The sequence below is a fragment of the Lithobates pipiens genome, unplaced genomic scaffold (assembly GCF_037356315.1).
Source record: "Lithobates pipiens isolate NorthernLeopardFrog02 unplaced genomic scaffold, aLitPip1_a1.2 Scaffold_22, whole genome shotgun sequence".
Taxonomy (NCBI): Eukaryota; Metazoa; Chordata; class Amphibia; order Anura; family Ranidae; genus Lithobates; species Lithobates pipiens.
The window spans coordinates 33,775,898-33,796,013 of record NW_027507784.1 but is presented as its reverse complement, the minus strand read 5'-3'; the positions used below and the strand labels follow the sequence as shown (position 1 = coordinate 33,796,013).

Sequence of the window (20,116 nt, the reverse complement as noted above, 5' to 3'; positions counted from 1 at the left end):
CCCTTACATCAGAGTTACCCTTTACACCAGTGTTTCCCCTTACAGCAGAGTCCTCTCTGTACATCAGAGTACTCAGTGTTCCCCCATAAATCAGGGTTCTCAGAGCATCCCTTATGTCAGAGTCCCCAGAGTTCAGAGGTAAAAGGGGAACTCTGTGGACTCTGATGTAAAAGAGGACTTTTGTTATTAACTTATATACATATGATTAGAAATGTTATTTAGTAGCAAAATATATGTATAGCTTATACTATAAAAAAGAAATTTTTGTGCGCCACAAAATTGTTCGGGTTTTACTTGAAGAAAAGGTGGCAACCCTATATATACGTCTGTTGTAGGAAGTGTTATATATCTTTTAGATTGCCTTTATTGTCCAGAGCTTAATAAGACATTGCGCTGAGGTAGGAGGAAGAAAGAAACGTCTGTACCAGTATTTTCTCCTTTGTTCACATTTGGTTAATTACTGTGTTTACATCTCCTTTAATATTAATATCAAGGAAGTTTAGATCCCACGTTACTAAATATAGGTGATTGCACAATCATGACTCGTTTGTTCTGCCGGCGCTCGTTTTGGCTGCATTACAACAGAGTTTTAAGTCTGAAGGGGATGAGCAGGAAATCGAAACTAACAGAATAACAAAACACTCCTTGTACGCAGCTCAGAAGAAATGAAACTACCGGTACAGAAGCCGAGTCCGCTCTCAGAGGAAGGTGAGTACACAATCTGCTTTCCATAACTAGAATTTAAAATGTATAGAAAGCCAAAATGATTTTTCTTGGACAGAGTAGAAGGATTGAAGGTTTTACTGATTGTATCCTCACTGAGGAGACTCTCCTTCTCCGTTTGTCCTGGTGACCATTGTGGGTGAGATACGTGATGTCTGAGTTGTCTCCAGAAGAAGAGGTGAGGGGAAATCCTCCAATAAGTGAACATGTTCTGGTGACAACAGTCTAAGAGGAGACACCTCATGGGAGGGACCTTCTCTTACTTCCTGTGGGGGGTCCCTGGAACAGAATATGAAGGGATACAGATAGAAAATACTTAGTGACAGGGGTCTTCACTAGTCCCTACTCCATCCAAAGCTAACAAATAATGTTTTCTTTAAAGAGACCAGCTTAAAAAAAAAACGTAGAACAGAAGAAGCAAATATTGTAAATGCTTTCTTTGCGTTTTCTTTTCTTTCTTTCCATAAATAATGGTTATCGATTTGCAATCTAAATTTGCTGACTAAATTTCCTGACCCCTCTCTCTTTGCATGTCATAGCCCTCTCTTCTACTGCTAGTGCCTAATTACAGGTTGTGTTGTTCCATCTCCTCCACCCCTCCCGTCACCTCCCTACAGAACCTTTGATGTATCACCCAGGGGAGGAGCGAAGGGGAATACTACTGTAGTGACAGCTCCTAATTTGCTGGGGCTGTTAACTTCCCATTCAAGATGGTGACACTTAACAGCACAAGGGAATCTTTTTCAGGGAAACAACATGCTTAAAGCTGAACTCCAGGTATAGATTTTGTACTGCATACTTATTTTGGTCATACTTTTCATAATGTAAGCATGCATATGCCATACCCGTGGAAGGTGGTAATCACTGTAGTAGTTGGCACTACTGGCTTCTGTTCAGCAAACTAGCCATGGGAGGTCATTTGTTGGCGCCTCCACCAGTCACAAAACAGACCTACCTCTATTTTGTCAATGGGTTCAAGGCATTCTCTGGTTAGATGGGGTGGAGAGGAGAGGTGTCACGTTCTCAGCTTTGTCCAATTATAGAATGCCTTGTATTCATTTAAAACATTCAAGACATCCTGTGAATGGCATTGCAGGACCCAGAAGACTCAGACTATCACTTTAATAGTGCCAACTACTATAATGATGTCAAGCTTCCCTAGAGGCCCTCCAGATATAAGGTATAGTACATACTTACTATGTGCCAAGCTGGATCAATGTAACTATGTAATATGTCATTCTTTTTCTTTCTCTATCTCTTTCTTGTTCTTTTCATTTGTGCTGCCCTGATTGTGATACTAATGGTAAGATTTCTCCTGAACCTTTTCAAATCTATGGGCAGTGCACTGTACAGATGAGGTTGTGAAAACCCTTCCATATACACTTGGATGTTTTATGCCATTGTACTGCACATAGACAACATTTCTATAAGCTGTTGTAAATTTGTTTGTACTTGTATGTACTTTATAATAAGTCATTCCTACTTTTACAAATCCTTTGTCATACTGACATGTCCATACCTGGAGTTCAGCTTTAAATGACCGTAAATGTACATACAGTATAATCTTATGGGAAGACTGTCTTCTGTTTCATCTGTATTGTTCTCTCAGGAAATACTTCCTCTACCTTCAGTCAATGTTTACCTATTTTAGTAATTATGCTGAATCTGCTTTCCTATCACACAGTTGTGTGGTAGCAAAACTATTTTTTTTTTATATAACTTCCTTTGCACATGATTGGATATTGCAAAGTGAACACATCTTCACCATATCCATCAACCAAAGTGAACACATCTTCATATCTACTAACCAAAGTGCACACATTTTCACCATAACCACTAACCAAAGTAAACACATCTTCGTGTCTACTAACCAAAGTGGACACATCTTCACTGTATCCAACAACCAAAGTGAATAGATCTTCACCATAACCATAAGTGAACACATCTTCACCATATCCACCAACCATATGTGAACACATCTTCACCACATCCACGAATCAAAGTAAACACATCTACTAACCAAAGTGAACACAACTTCACCGTATCCAACAACCAAAGTAAATGCATCTTCACCGTATCCACTAACCGAAATAAACACATCTTCATATCTACTAATCAAAGTGAGCACGGCTTCACCATGTCCACCAACCAAAGTGAACACATCTTCACCGTCAGCTCTGATCTGTCCCGCAGTCCCTAGGAAAAGAAGAGGAAGATTTGCATGGCTTTTAAACTTCAGGCCTGATACACCGCACTGTGAGTGTATGATGAAACTGTATCACCCACAGAGGTAAGTACAGTGAGGATGGATAAGTGGGGATGGGGAGGGTGTAGGGTATTAGTTCACCTTTTCATTTGCTCTGAAAAGGAGAATTTATGGTTTAGCTTATTAAGGTGATGAAACTAAACATGATCTGCTTCTTTTTTATATAGAAGGTGTGATTTTTGTTGGTATATTTGGGATCGTTTGGTTTATTTTGTTTTGCTCTTTTAATTTTTCCCAATATTTTGTATGTATTTGATTGTTATGTGGGTACTATCACATGAATAAAATGTTATTTTGCTTCATTTATGTCATCTGTTTCCTGTGAAAAGATGTAATACAACGAGTCTAATGAATGGCAGTTTTTGGCACAAGAACAGAAAACGGGGGGAGGGCTTTTCACACCACATCTAATTTTTTCAATCCAAAAAGGATTTTATTTGTATTGAAATGGATACGTATCTATGTTGTACATCAGGCTTTCTCAACTTTTTAACCCTAGATGAACCCCAAAATTAATTTTCATGTCTCGAGGAACCCTTACTAAAACCAAATCAGCAGGGCTCAATAGGAACAATGCTTCTTATATTGGTGGTCAATAGGAAGAATGTCCCCATTAACCTCCCTGGCGGTAATCCCGAGTCTGGCTCGGGTTGGGAATTTACTAGCAGGAGCAGTAACCCCGAGCCAGACTCGGGATCGCATCGCTGGATGCAGGGAGGACACAGTAAGACTTACTTACCTTGTCCCCTGGATCCAGCGATGTCCTCCGTGCTGTGTGATCGAGCCGTCCTCCGCTCGATTCACAGTGCTGAATGCCGCCGAGCTCCGTTCCCTGCGACATTGCGGCGCACGGGAGCGGAGAACGGCGGCGAATTCAAAAAAGGAAAAAGACACAAAACACACACAGTACTGTAATCTTACAGATTACATTGCTGTATTAAAAAATTACACACCCCCTTTGTCCCTAGTGGTCTGTCCAGTGCCCTGCATGCACTTTTATATTATAAATACTGTTTTTTCTGCCTGGAATTTGGAGATTGTCCATAGCAACCAAAAAGTGTCCATTTTTCAGTGTTTTAGGATTTGATTACATTATTGAATAATTTTTATTATTCTTTATTATATTATAAACTTTATCATACCCGGGATGTCTGCTAGACTCTGGTTTGAAGAGATTTAAGAGCGTTATTCCTAAAAATTACAGGACTACAAAATAAAACGCCAGATTTCCATGCAAAATAATTGTACAGCTTTCAGCACCTAATTCCAGACTAAATCATACCGCCAGGGAGGTTAAAGTGGTGTTCAGAATGCCACCCTTAAAGACAGCTAAAAAGATATTTGGCATCATGCTGCTGGCTTTGCTAAGTGGTACTGAACCTTGAATCCTGTAGGTATCATCAAATAGGTGGTCCATCAGCCACAGCTTAAGGAACCCCTAGCAACTTCTGGAGGAACTCCAGGGTTGCACAGAATCCTAGTTGAGAATGGCTGTTGTACATATTCAGTCACACCAAGAATAGATAAGACAAGGTCTCTGCAATATAACATACAGAGAAGGAAAGTAATACACGACAATGGGCAAGCTATCAACTTGTTGAAGACAAAATGAGAAACCTGACCACAGACTGTTCCCAGGAACGAGAGCAAAATAATATAGCAAAGTCCATATAATTAGAGTATAACCAGTTACGAAATGGAATCCGCCTTCCACATAACTACATTTTCAGATTTATTAATTTTTTGGCCAATCTCTGTGGTCTTAGGTCAGTTGCTTATACCGAAGTGTTTTTATTAATCGCCACTTTCCATTGCTGTAAGGTATCTTGGATTCACAACTTAGCTATCAGCTTCTTGGCATTAAACAATACCTTGTACAAAAAGGTGTGCAGATAAATGTTCAATTCTAAAGACTCAGGAGGATTCAGTAGGTATAGAGGCGGTCTATTTGTACAGGGGAACCCGTGATGTCATGTAAAAAGATTATTTGCTTCCAGTAATCATGTACCGTATATGTGGGCAGGACTAGAGTAGGTGGAAATAAAGGAGCCAGCGGCCCCCGGACACTTAGTGGAATTTATATTTCAAGATGGCCAATATCTTGCTAACTGAATTCGCATTCAGTAGGTATGATGAGCTAGAAATTGATGGGGTAGCTTATCCGTAAGTTTTTGGGAGACTAATCAGTGGCTGTTAGAACCTCTTTCTAGGACCCATAATAAATGCCCAGCCTGACACAAAATCTTTCTATAATATACTAAAGGTCATGCCACGGAGTCCTGGAAGGCTGCATAGAATTCCAAAATAATTTGTGTGGGAGAAGCTCTAACCATAGCAACAACCAAATGGTTATCTGCAGACATGGGTCATTTGAGCCCAAAGTTCCTTGAGACTTAAACTATAGGCAAAACTCAAAAATCAACCCACAATTTGGGGTTTTCCCTTATTTTCACTTTCAATGGTAATGGTGAACAGGACAAGTAGAGAGATTGAATCTCCCTAACGGGGACACAGTCAGCAGTAAAAACTGACAGGTGGTCTAATCCATCTCCACTCTATGCAAAACTAAAAAAAAAAAAAGTCTTGCATTTAGTTATACTTTAAACTGAAGGTATCAGAAAAGCATGAAACTTGTCAAATTAAATTACTTTCTTTAGATCCGAAAAGGATTTGAGTTACCCAGCAATATCTCAGCTAAACAGAGCTTGAGTCAACATCAGGTTGTAAGACTGTTGGCTTGGATAACCCACAATTAATAATGGCAAGAGGGTCTAGGGGAAAAGTATTACTGTCAAGGCCATAAGGTGCATGAACCAGGGAGCTTCCGCAGTGCACCAGTGGGAAATAAGAGAAGGCAAGATGCCAGGGCAAATATTTACCTTTTTATAGGTTCTGTTGGTGTTCCCTAAGCTTGGTGGGTTGCTAGAAGGAGCTTGCAGTAAGCAGTTTGGGAAGATTAACCACTAGGTCATGAATGTTTATCTTTTAGGCTCTACAGCCCTGGTGGCCAACCGGTGGCATGAGGACTATATGTAGCCTGTCCATACTTGTGCTGTCCTCTGGTCCCAGAGTCTGTACTGTCAGTGGGAGTAATGATTTGTAAAAGGACAATAGTAGTGATCTGTACTAGTCTCATGTAACTCCCAGTCTTTCACTAATCTACAGCAGGTCTTCTGTCTCCAATCAAACCTGTAGCAAGTCAATAGCCTCCAATCATTACTTCCTCTCGTACATCTGCAATCTTTTCTAGCATTACATGTACTAAACATTATGTACAGCTCTCTGGTTATGTCAGGGGCCAGAGTAAAGATTCCATATACCTCTTATGTTGACAATCACTGCTGTACAGGTTTTCCATCCTTTCAAGCGGTTCCGCTATCCCTTCAAAAATATAGCATTCCTTTTTATGCATGCAAAACAGAATTTTATTGTAATAAAATATTATTCACAAAGACAGAAGGCGATAAGCATTAAAGGACAATTTCCCAAATGGTGAAAATCCCCTTGAGGCTGACACCCTACCAAGGAACGCACTGAGTTAAAGGTCCAATATGATACCACTGACCAGCTCAAAAAGACCTTCAGAACACATTGAGGTATAGGGTTGTGGGAGACAGACAATGGTGTCATATTGGACCATTAACACAGTGAACCATTAACCACTGGTTAAGCGTCTCAGCCTTAAGTGGATTTTTGCCATTTGTGAGATGGTGCTTTATTGTTTTTAACTATTATAAATTATAAGTAATATTTTATTACATTAATATAGGTATTGTTTTTAATGTATGTTTTCTCTTGTATTTTTTAAAGGATGATTAGACCAACACAAAGGTGAAACATCTTATGCCCCATACACACGGTCAGATTTTCCGATGGAAAATGTGTGATCAGATCGTGTTGTTGGAAAATCCGACCGTGTGTGGGCTCCACCTGACTTTTTCCATCTGATTTTCCGACGCACAAAGTTTGAGAGCAGGATCTAAAATTTTCCGACAACAAAATCCGATCGCATAAATTCCGATCGCGTGTAGACAATTCCGACGGACAAAGTGCCACACATTCTCAGAATAAACTAAGAGATGAAAGCTATTGGCTACTGGCCCGTTTATAGTCCCGACGTACATTTTGTACGTCACCTCGTTCAGAATGATCAGAAATTCCTACAACTTTGTGCGACCGTGTGTATGAAAGACAAGTTTGGGCCAAAATCCATTGGAAAAAATCAGACGGATTTTGTGGTCGGAATGTCCGACCGTGTGTATGGGGCATTAGAGCAGGGTGGTCCTGGATGGAGCTACAGTGCACTTTTTCTGGTTCAATAAAGTTGGGTGAAAAGACCTGACATCATCAGAGTGCAATTGTTTGTTTTCCATTAACTTTTTTATTGCGTTAAGTTGCTGGAGAAACTTGGTTTGCCATTGAAAGACATTTTTGTTGTTGCCTTAAAATTGTGCAAAATTACAATTAGGTGGAAACAGTGTCAGGAAAGAAATGGGGATGATGTGGTTTTGAGCAATGTGAATTTAGGAAGTTCTTCCCGTTTTCTATATATTTTTTACTATACACCTGGCGGAGTAAACTAGCAGCTTCACTGTAGGGATAGTGGATCACCTTCCAAACTGTTATTTCATCTTTATTTCCATCTTTCCTTGTTCGTGTTGGCTACATGACAGCAAGACTTCCATGATAATTTCGGGATTGCTGGAAATTTGAACCATCAATAAAACAGCAAATTAAATCTCTGCACACAACAGCTCAGGACAAGTGAAACTATCAGCACAGCAGAAAGGAGACTTCTCTCTTCTCAATGGAGGTAAGTATTCAATCTATTCCTTACACCTGCAATTTAAAGTATACCTAATCCCAAGGGAAAAAAGGTAATGCAGTTTACCAGTCCTTAGATGTCATGGCTGCATTTGTTTTCTTTTTTCTAGCTAAGTACATTTTCAGTGAACACAGAAAATAGCAGTTGATCCTGCCAGAAATGGTGTGCCTTTGTGAATTCCTGCACACTGAACTGATAGCGTAAACAATTTTTTCTTCCTTCCCAACTCTCTCCTGTAAGTCTGTGTTCCTGGGCAGGTTATATTTGCATGTACAGCACCCTAGATAACAACTACATGTGATCCTGAGCCTCAATGGCTGAAAGAACTGAAACCCAATGAATAAATGATGAGGTGGCTGCATTAGATTACCTTTTTTTACATTTTTCTCCCTTTTTTTCACCTGGTTGTCCTGCAAATAATACACTTACTGCCCCAAGATGACAACCCTCACATACTGTTCTGTATCTATGGTGGAGGCCATGGTTTTCACCCAGACTGGTCTTCAGGCATGTTCAGGGAGGACATTAGATACTTACATTATAGACAGAGCCACTTTAAGAATAAAAACACATACTGAGAACTACATGCAACACACAGAACAAGAGAAGTGGCACAGTGTAGCATCCAAACATATCTAGCACTCCCTTGAGAGCTATTGATAAATTATGGGTTCTATTGACATGCCTATTAGTAACCAGCCCAGGACTGAGGGGGCTGATACCTCTGTGGCAACAATAAACTCCAATCACTTTTAACTTTTTTACAGTTTTGCTGAACTCAAATACAGGAGAGAGGGTTTGGTGGTGACCTCAATCAAGATGTCTGTGGCTAGAAATGCAAGGGGGGCTGTTTTTAATAGCAATTTCTCAACAAAATAAAGCATGGAGACATGGATGGATGGGTGGGTTTGCTTTGAATATTAAAAATGAATTAAATAGCATTTTCAGTGTATGGTGCTCAGATAGTTTAGTTCCACTGTAAGGACCTCCAGGTGGATTCTAGTAGCGAGGGAGCAACCAGACCAGTCTATGTCCCTGTACAAGTAGTCATGGTCATTATCTCCCACAAATCTAGCCTATTGACCCTCTGTGAACTGACAAAGGTACTTTAGTATATGGGCAAAAAATCTTTCTCACAAGGTCTAGACCAGAGATCTCCAAAGTACGGCCCTCCAGCTGTTAAACTATACGTCCCATGAGGCATTGTAAAATTGTAAGTTATTGTAGCTCCTGAACAACTGGAGGGCCACAGTTTGGAGACTCCTGGTCTAGATGGTAGCTCTGCCTTGCTCCTCTGTGATACTATTTGGCAAGGAAATCCTTTCCAGTCCAGCTTTCTCCGAATACACATTCCAGCCTCAGTTTGGTTCTTGAGCTTTAAGAACATGCCCCAGACGAACGCAAGGTCCGATCAGCAATTCCTTCATACAAGTACCCTCGTAGCAGGGCAACTTCCAGATAAAAAGTTGAGGCTGGCTATAGCCTAGCAACTAACACATACAATTTTAGCTTAGGACTCAACTTCATAGGGCAGGGTCTCTGCCCATAAAGGAAAAAGAAGAGATACTGAGATTTACACCTAACTTATACAACGAGAAGTTGTGTTGTGCAGTGTCAAACATACAGAATTAGAATAGATATGGAGAGTTACACCTAACATGCATGACAAGAGAAGAGCTATGGTGTCACATTGATGCACACAACATAAGAAAGATACTATCATTTATGTTCCAGTAGGAAAAAAAAAAATGGTACATTCTTATTGTTTTGTAATTGGCAGAGTTCAGAACTTCTCAACCCAAATATGATAAAGAAACTAATAATATCGAGACATCTTAAAGATCTGGATGAGAAGAGGCTGGCAAATTTCAAGAAGGCTCTTTGTCAGCTGAAGCCTCGTCGTGGAGCTGTACTCATTAAAATGGAAAACCTCAAAAACAAATCCATAGAGGAAATTGTTGACTTTATCTTCCGATGTCACACTGAAAAACGTGGAGCATCAACCATCAATAAGACGCTTAAAGAAATCAATGAGAATCAGATAAGGATGTCCATGGAGAAAGCTCTCAGGGATGGTGGGTACACTATAATGTTACACAATGTATTCTTTATAAGGCTGGCCACGCCCACAAATGTCTCCATCATATCCCTAATTTTACAGCCAGGTGAAACTACTGAGCAAGGGTTGACACATTTCAGCTGGTATAGGAGCAACAAGAGCTTTTCTAGAGCTGAAAACACTCTTTAACTCACACAGTGATTTTCAGTCTTCCTGCTTGAAACCTGTTCTGTAGTGAGGCTATTGCTTCCTTTCTCGTATTGATGATAAGGAAGCAAGTACAGACCCCTTCACTGGTCACCTTCCCTTGTAGAATACACAGTGGAGAAGACCCAGGCATTTGAGGATAGACGATTGCCCCCCTGTTCATTACTATTGGAAAAGCTTTTGTCTGCCTGCAGTCATCTTAATAAAATAAAGCAACCCTTCTCCATCAAGGCTACTCCAAAGATTGCTAGGAGTTGCTTGACTAACCAAAAATGTAATCACTATTGTAAAGGACAACCTTCTTTCAACTGTCTAGCAATATACATTTTCCCTTGTTCAACTGACCATTAGTAAAAGGGACACTTTTCTATTGGCCGTCCATGTAAGGAGAGCCTTATTCACTGACCACCAGTATAAGGGCGCCCCCCCTTCACTGAGCACCAATATAGGAGGCTCTTCTCCACTGGAATCTGCTGGAGGCTCCACTCCAATGGAAGTAGGGCCTTCTTCACTGACCACAAATATAGGGGGCCCTTCTTCCACGGACCACCAATGTAAGAGGGCCCTTCTTCCACCAATGTAGTGGGGTATTTTCTTCTGAACACCAAGAAAAAAAGGTACTTGAAGAAAAAAGGTACTGGAAGAGGCGGGATTATTCACTGATCACCAATATGAGGGTACCCTTCTATCAATGACCACCAATATAAGAGGCCCCTTCTAAGGGACACTTTTCTACTGACCACCAATGAAGAGGGAGGCTTCTTCCCTGACCGCCAAAATAAGGGGCCCTTCTTACACAGACCACTGACACATGAAGACCCTTTTGATCAATATAAGGAGGGACCTTCTCCACTAACCACCAACCTAGGGGGCACATTTATACCAACCAGCGATGTAAAAGGGGCCTTTTTAGCTGACCACCAATATAAGCAGCCTTTACTTCCATTGACCACAAAATAAGGGGTTAGTATTCTCTAACTACTAATACAGAGGTCAATTTCTTTGTACCACCAATGTAAGGGGGCCTTCTTCAATGAACACCAATAGAAAGGGGTCTTTCTTCAACTGATCAACAATGAAGGGGGGACTTCTCTGCCAACCACCACTATAGGGAGCACATTTCTACTGACCACAGATGTGCTACAACTTCACTATTTTCACTGTCTGCTTATCTTTTCTTTTCTTGTCTTTATTATTTTTTCATTTTAATGGAATGATTACATAGAGCATGTGGGTGGTGGAAATTATTTGCCCTGTGTGTCAAATATGCCACATACACCAAAATTCTTTATTCATTTGTTTATGATTATAGCTACAACTTACTAATAATGCTAGTAGATATGATAATTTAAACACCCACTGGATTTTTGTGTTCTTCAGAAAGTAAGTTATGAAAGCTGTTCCTTACCCTAAATAATCCTTCATAAAGTTACAATGCCAAGTTTGACAGTCTTATTATTTTTATTATATTCTCTATAATGTAACTAAATTGAAAAATCTGCCAGAAAGAGTTCCTCATATTGAGTGCATTAGATGGAACCTGCAAGGTATATTACAATGCCGTATCTCTACACCAACCATCCAAAACCAGTATTTGTATTATTAGCTACCATTATTATTTGTGGAAGCTTTAGTTGCCACTGAAGCTGTCACAGCCCTTTTTAGAACCCTTTCACACTGCCAGCGGGCTGTGTTAGCGGTAAAGCGCTGCTAGTTTTAGCGGTGCTTTTCCGTCGTTTAGCAGCCCTTTCTTTGGCCGCTAGCAGGGGTTAAAAGTTCCCCACTAGTGGCCGAAGAAAGGGTTAAACGCGCCCAAAAAGTGCTGCTGCCAAAATGCTTTGCAGGGGCTTTAGCAGTGCTGCTGAATTTTTAGAGAGATTTAGTGTAAGGCAGTGGTGCGACATCCATGCTGATATGTCAGTTAGTAGGTTAGTAATGCGAGAGGAGACTGAAGGAGTGAGGTGAGGAGTAGACAGATAGATTTGGGTGCCATCGGTGTATAAGTGGTATTGGAAGCCGTGGGCAGTTATCAAGTGACCAAGGGAGGAGGTGTAGATAGAGAAGAGAAGGGTTCTTGGGGGACCCCCACAGAAAGGGGCAATGGAGAGGAGGAGACAGAGTTGTAGGTGACACTGAAGGAGCTCTGTGATAGGCAGAGAACCAGGATAGAGCAGAATCTTGGAGGCCAAGTGAATGGAGTTTATTGAGAAGGAGCGGGTGGTCAACAGTATCAAAGGCCGCAGAGAGGTCAAGTAGTAGGAGTATGGAGTAGTGGCCATTGCTTTTAGCAGTTAGTAAATCGTTAGTGATATATATAGTCTTCTGTGTTGTGAAAGTTTACAAAAAATTTTTTTTCTTTTTAGCTAGCAAAAACCGCAAGATGATGGAAACTAAAATAAATGAGGGTAAGTAAGGGAGGCTTCTCTTTTACCTTCCTCTGTGATCAAGTTCTGCCATGAGAGCAGGAGCACCATTATCGATGGTCCGATCATAGATGTTCCCTTAATATTTAAAGCAGTGGATAAATGCAAGCAAACCACCAGATACCCAATGCGGTTTTTGACTGCCTGTAATAGGGGTCAAAAAGTTCAGGTGAGGGGGCTGTGTGCTTGTGTGTTGGTGAAGAGGAAACACTCAGGGTCACATTTGGTGTGGAAGTGGAACTACTGTGGTGTTTTTTGGATTCACTTGGAATTTTGAAAGGACACTATAACTATATTAAGTGCTAAAAATAAATAAATAATAAATAATAAATATTTAGAGGGCAGGCACAAAAATTCACTCAATGAAAATATATAGGGAGAAGGAAAAGGCTCCAATAGTGTAGTATTTAGTAAAACGAATGGTTCAATTTATTAAAATAACCCCTGAGGAAGTCATTTTATCACACCTACTCATATATATTTCTTTTGTATGAGGTTTATCGCAATTTTTTCCTATTTGTAGTTTTCCACCTATAGGTAGTAGCGCGAAGGCCTTCTTTATTTTATATACTATAACTATATTGTTCATGTTAACTACCTCAAACACATTTCACTGAAGTATGAGCCCTTTATGAGTACGGTATGTTTGTAAGTTTGTGGAAGTGAGAGCGCGGTCAATAACTATAATGTTTTTTACAATTTTTCAGGCTTTTTATTAGCTTTATATGGAGCAGCTCTCTAACCTATTTGTAAGGTTGTATTTTGGTATTTTGTTTGTTTTTTGCTTTGTAATTTTTGTTTTCTTTGCTTAGCAATATCATAATTCTTTACTGATACATAGATTTGCGCGGGTGTAGGATTGCATCATTCTATTAATTCCAAGAAAGAATTGGGGACTAATAATGACTTGATGAGTTGAATTGTAGATTTGCACGGGGGGGGGGGGAAGGGTGGGGGGGTTGATTTACTAAAACTGGAGAAAGCTAAATCTGGTGTAGATCTACATGACAGCCAATCAGCTTCTAACTTCAGCTTGTTCAATTAAGCTTTGGTAAAAAATAAAAATAAAAAATAAAAACTGGTAGGTGATTGGTTTCTATGCAGAGCTGCGCCAGATTTTGCACTCTCCAATTTTAGTAAATCACCCCCATCGTGTTCTTAGCATTATTAGTTATAGTAATAGTGGTAATAGTAAATAATTTGATAATTAAAGTAGAATTCTGGGATATCACTAATTAATATCAAAACCCCCACCCCTTTCTAACACCTATACTAACAGTGCCGGCCGGTGGTTATTTTTTTATTGGGGGGGCGGCAGCAAACAGTACCGCCCCAACCCCTCACCCCCTGGTCCGTCAGCTGGATCTAATTCACTTACCCCATCTAGACATCGCTTCTCCCGGGCTCGTGGTGGCAGCTCTCCAGTTCTCTTGAGCTCCACGGATGACGGATCCTCCCTCCTTCTCGGTGGCCAATCGGAGGTCTTCTCTTTTCGGCCAATCAGAAAATGGGTGTTTTTAGACTCGCTTCTGGTTGGCTGGATTGAGGATCAGTGTTACAACAGCGTATATTCATTTGCTGTTGTAACATCTGGGTGGGCTCGTAGCGCAATGCTCTGCGCCACGAGTCCACCTTATTTAGAAGCCTATTAGAGCCTATAGCTTTAATCGGATGCTTCAAAAAAAAAAACACCCCGCTGCTGGAATTCAGGCACCTCTAAAGGGGCCAGATGCCTGAATAGGTGGTGGCTGCGGTGCCCATGGATAGATTCATGCTATTCTATGCATGAATATATCTATTATCATATAGGGGGTGGCGTAGAGAGAGGAAGCGGAGCCCAGTCACCCCAAATGGGCGTGCTGCCACTGCTAACTAACCTGTTGAAGAAAGATGTATATACTTACCTATTCTCAGGACATCATCCAAAGTGGAAGTCATCCTTCACCTCCTAAGTAAAGATGGGCTTTGCATTTCTATATGATTCCCAGCCCTATGCTTCATGGGGGACTCAATTCCTTAGAGAATGATTTTATATATAATACTCCCGCTATCATATACAGTATAAATATATATGACTTTCTTCTGTGCTGTAAAATGTTACATATTGCATTTATCTCTTTAGCTTTCCAAAGCTTCAACAACATGGAAACTGAAAAAACTGAGGGTAAGAGAGAATTAGTAGGATACGATGACTTGATCTGTATTGTAGAAATACACAGTGTTCTTAGCAGTCGTAGTAGTGGTGGTCGTAGTAATAGTAAATCATTATATAATTAAACCATTTGCATGATATCATCCAGTGTAGAGTCAACCTTCACCTCCTAAATAATGCCATCTCCGCAGTCCTATGCTTCTCAGTCCTATACTTCATGGAGGACTCACTTCTCACAGAGAATTTTGTTATATTTACTCTCTCTCTCTCTCTATAGTACTGTAAATATATATAATTTTATATTTTATATAATATTTATATTTTATAATCCCATGCTGTCAAAGGTTACAAATTGCATTTATCTCTTTAGATATCCAATGCAGCAAGATCTTGGAAACTGAAAAAGCTGAGGGTGAGAGAGAATTGGTGACTGATGGTGACTTGAGCTGTATTGTAGAATTACACAGTGTTCTGAGCAGTAAAAGTCATAGTAGTCGAATATACTAGATCTAGATCATTACTAGATACTAATTACTTGATCATTATATTATTAAAATGGAAGTAAACCCATGGATTTAAACAGTTAAAAAAAAAGGCATGCCGGGAATGCTAACTGCACATTGGCTGTGCTCTCAGCCAAACTATTAAACCATCCAATGGCTGGTGTCATAACAAATCACATGTGCGGCACCATAGCAGTTGAAGATTAAACAGAGGCAAAGATGGCCGCTTCCTTGGCTGAAAACGATAGGGAAGTTTACTTCCACTTTAATCACTTCAGCCCTGGAAGATTTGGTTGCCCAATGACCAGGCCATTTTTTGCGATACGGCACTGCGCCGCTTTAACTGACAATTGCGCCGTCATGCTACAAACAAAATTGACGTCCTTTTTTCCCACAAATAGAGCTTTCTTTTGATGGTATTTGATCGCCTCTGCGGTTTTTATTTTTTGCGTTATAAACAAAAGAAGAGCGACAATTCTGAAAATAACACTATTGTTTACTTTTTGCTATAATAAATATCTAAAAAAAAAAAAAAAAAAAAGTGTTTTCCTCAGTTTAGGCCGATATGTATTCTTCTACATATTTTTTGGTAAAAAAAAATATCGCAATAAGCGTATATTGATTGGTTTGCGCAAAAGTTATAGAGTCTACAAAATAGGAGATAGATTCATGGCTTTGTTTTTTAAATTTTACTAGCAATGGCGGTGATCTGCCATTTTTATTGGGACTGTGATATTGCGGCGGACAAATTGGACACTTTTGACACATTTTTGGGAACATTGACAATTATACAGCAATCAGTGCAATAAAAATGCACTGATTACTGTATAAATGTAAATGGCAGAGAAGGGGTTAACACTAGGGGGGAGCTCAAGGGATTATCTGTGTTCCCTAGGTGTGTTCTAACTGTAGGGGGGAAATGGGACTGACTAGGGGAGGAGAGAGATCGGTGTTCATACTTAGTATGAACACACGATCTGTCTCAGAAACGGGATCTGTGTGTTTGCACACACAGATCATGGTTCTTGCTCTGTCACTAGTGATAGCGTGTGCCCGGCGGGCGCATCGGCTCCGGGCACACGCTGCGGGCACCTCCTACAGCGTCTTAAAGGGCCGAAGTAGAGTTACGGCGTCTCGCCCAGAGGAGCCAACCTGCCGCAGTACAACTGCAGCGGCTGGTCAGGAACCGGTTAAAGCAACTTGCATGACATCATCCAGTGTAGAAGTCAACCTTCATCTCCTAACGCCCGCCCTCCTAACCCTCCGAAAGTCCTATGCTTCTCAGTCTAATCTTCATGAAGGACCCACTTCTTCATAGAATTATGTTATATTGTATGCTCTCTCTATTGTATATACTGTAAATACTCTATAATAATATACATGATTGTCTTCTGTGTTGTAAAAGGTTATACATTTGATTTATTTTCTCTTTAGCTGTCCAATGCAGCAAGAACATGGACACTGAAGAAAATGAGGGTAAGATAGAATTGGTAATTGATGATGACTTGAGCTGTGTTGTAGAGTTACACGGTGTTATTGACAGTGGTAGTCATAGGGGGGGAATTTACTAAAACTGGAGGATACAAAATCTGGTGCAGCTCTGCCTGGTGGCCAATCAGCTTTTAACTCCAGCTTGTTCAATTAAACTTTGACAAAAAAAACTGAAAGCTGATTGGTGGTTTTTATGCAGAGCTGCGCCAGATTTTGCACTCTCCAGTTTTAGTAAATCTCCCCCATAGTGGCCATAATAATAGTAGATTATTAGACCTCATGTACACTGCAACTGCTAAACTTGAGTTTAGGAGCTTTTGGCTTTTATTTTGCCAAAGCTCCTAAACAAAATGTGTGTCCATGTACGCATAGGCTTTTACCAGAGTTAGAGGAGCTTCAGCCTCCCTCACCTGCCCTCTCCGGAATGCGGAAGAATAGCGTTCAGGAAAGAAACGTTTTGACCACTGGCTGCAAAAAATGGCAAAAACGCTGTAAAGCGTGGCTCGGTTTTGCGTATATTATAAAAGCCTTTTGTATGACACCCTCAAGTGTGGAAGTCTACCTTCACCTCCTAAAAAATTCTGGTATCAGCAGGTTGCATATACTTACCTTCCCTTGACTTACCTGCCACTCTTTGCACCAGTGAGGAGATGACACCCTGTTTAAAGTGGACCTGAACTAAAAAAAATACCCTTCAGTTGTGATTGGGTCTTTTAAGAAGACCTAAAGGGAAACATTAAAATATACAGTTGTGTTAAATAACAAAAAACATATCCTTGATAAAGGTCTGCTATTGATTTGGAGGGGGATCCCATGAAAAAAAAAAAGTGTGGGGTCCCCCTAAAAACCTGCACCAGATCTTTATCCAGGGCATGCAACCTGGCTGACCTGGAAAGGGGGGAAGGGAGTGTGTTCCCCCCACTCTTGAATGATACCAGGCCACATGTCCTCAATGTTGGCCAGGTACCTAGCAGGGTGGAAGCAAAGCCAGCCTGTTATAAGGCGCCTTGTCACATGCCGATGAGAACTTGTTCTTCTTCCCACCAGACCTAGCCGAGGGGTGGGAGAGACTTATCAGAATCGGAAAGCCCCTTTACAAATAAGGGGTTCCACATATCCATCTCTCCCCCTATACACACGTGTAAGCCCACGTACACACGGTCGGAGATTTTGCCAACCAAATCCGTTGGATTTTGCCCGTCGGATTTAGTCCAACGGATTGTTTCCGAAACTGTTGCATACACACGGTCGGGCCAAGTTGGCGAAAAATCCGATCTTTCAGAACGTGATGACGTAATTTAGTTACGATGGGACCACATTCAGGCTAGTAGCCAATAGCTTTGATGTAGGAATTTGATCTGAGCATGCGTGGCACTTGGTCCGATGAAAATGCTCTACACATGATCGGATTAGGTCCGTCCGGCCCAGTTGGTCGGGAAATATTTCCAACATGTTGGAAAATTGGGTCGGACGGAGATTCGGACAGAATCAGTCCGATGCATACCACACACAGTCGGATTATCTGACGATACGGTCCGATAAGACTCATTCCGACAGATTCTCCGACCGTGTGTACAAGGGCTAAGGGGTACATAGTACCCCTGGTTACTCATTCAAACAACAAGTAGTAGAAATCTTCTCCTTCCCTGTTGATGACCATGTGGTAAAAAGCATTGGGATGTGGTCTAGGCTTGTGATGTCATCTTGGTTTCTGTATACTGCAATTTTCGCATTTTACTCATGTAAGTGCAAATCCCCCATAACACAGTAAATTAATAAGAAAAGTACATAAATTTAAACATATGGTTCAAATAAAGTCCATAAGTGTGACGTATTCACCACAGTGCATAAAAGTTATATATCCTTCCATTTATACAGATGCCTCAGGTGTCAATGGTGCCTCCAACAAATATGAATAATGGTCGTCCACCTTCAGGATATGACCACTGAATGAACAGTAAGGTCAAATGCGCTTGTCCCCTTTAGGGTTTAATCCTCAGATTGTACCAGGATCTCCTCTAACCACAACCGTCCGAACATAGGGATGCATTCATAAAAAGCAAAAAAAAAAAAAAAAAAGAGAGCCACTAGTGTTTTCTGTTTAAAATATATTAATTAATTAATAATAATAATAATAATAATAATTATTATTATTAATTAATTAATATTTAATGCTACCAACACATATAAAGCCACTTACAGGATGAGACACTAAATTAGTGCAAACAGAAATGTTAAACCCAAGCCGGCACAGAATCCCTGGTAGGATGGCAGTGGGATGATGTCATGAACGTGGCTCTGCTCCCTTTACATGTTACGTCCTAAGACGAGGCTCCCTGTAAAGGGGCTTTTTATGTATTGGCAGGATTAAAATCTTTTAAACTGAGAACACTAGTTGCTCTTTTTTTGCTTTTTATGAATGCATCCCCATGCTCGGAGGTTGTTGTAAGAGGAGATCCTGTTACCATCTGAGGATTTAACCCCAAAGGGGTGGTTTTGCATAGTTAATTACTTCTGTTAAAATTAAAATGTATACATTATGAATGGGTCTAAAGATGAACAAATGCATTCATGTCAGAAATCATCAAAAAGGCTGCTTCTGAGGGTGTCGGGGGAGGAGGGGTGGGTGGAAGCAGAGAGGTCCGACAGAGTGGACACAGCCTGGAGAGGAACAGATTGACTGGGGAAGGGTTACAAAGAAGAGAGATTGGAAACCCGAAAGGGGAAGACATTCCCGGGAGCAGTGTGATTGGCGATGACACAGGTGGGAGAGGGGTGTTTTGGGTCGGTGCGGGCAATTTTATTATACATAAGCAAGTCCTCGTCTGTCAGTGATCCTAAAATAACAAGTTGGCATCTTTATTTACACTTGTAAAGGAGGGGCAACAGTGGATTCATTATAAGTAGACACAACTGAGGTGTGGAGCACAGTCAGACACACTCCGAGCACTGGCTGGGTGCATGCAACCCGAGGGCCACATGTCGGGCACCAGGTATCTAATGATTGCCAATGCTATCCAAACCCCCCAAAAATGTGTTTTTCATTTAAATACACCTTAAGGCTATTTTTTTTTTTTTTTACATATTAATTTTAATATATTATTTTTACATATTAATATTGTTTAGAAAAAAAAATAAGTAATAATAATAATAAAAATTAAGGATAAGAGAAATTGAAAAAAGTAAAGGTGTTAAAGAAAATGTATACTCAATATTTTGACTAGAAAGGGTCTGCTAAATCTAAACAGTATTCCCCATATGGACCATGATACATCATAGCTTTCTCTGGGACCAGGACTTATTGTCCCCTTTGCCACCAGGATCCTGATATATATATATATATATATATATATATATATATATATATATATATATATATATATATATATATATATATATATACACACACATAGCAAATTTGTTTGAAGCTTGATATTGCAGAAAACTAACTTGCCATTCCAATTTTT

The 20,116-nt window shown here is 40.3% G+C and overlaps 1 protein-coding gene across 10 annotated transcripts in view; it reads left to right on the top strand.

The window, feature by feature from the left end:
- Positions 1-550: 550 nt before the first annotated feature.
- The window catches only part of CCDC7 (coiled-coil domain containing 7), a 48,537-nt gene continuing 28,971 nt past the window's right edge, over positions 551-20,116 (top strand). For 3 of the 10 annotated variants that reach the window (XM_077447294.1, XM_077447291.1, XM_077447285.1), the window contains exons 1-7: positions 553-708; positions 7,663-7,802; positions 9,595-9,889; positions 12,444-12,485; positions 14,626-14,667; positions 15,026-15,067; positions 16,593-16,634. In XM_077447294.1, the coding sequence (XP_077303420.1) occupies positions 7,797-7,802; positions 9,595-9,889; positions 12,444-12,485; positions 14,626-14,667; positions 15,026-15,067; positions 16,593-16,634 (469 nt within the window). In that variant the 5' untranslated portion in view covers positions 553-708; positions 7,663-7,796. Of the gene's footprint in view, positions 709-1,359; positions 1,501-1,661; positions 1,904-2,916; positions 3,014-7,662; positions 7,803-9,594; positions 9,890-12,443; positions 12,486-14,625; positions 14,668-15,025; positions 15,068-16,592; positions 16,635-20,116 lie in introns of those variants that run through there. The other 7 variants (XM_077447288.1, XM_077447290.1, XM_077447293.1 and 4 more) reach the window with 7 other exon arrangements.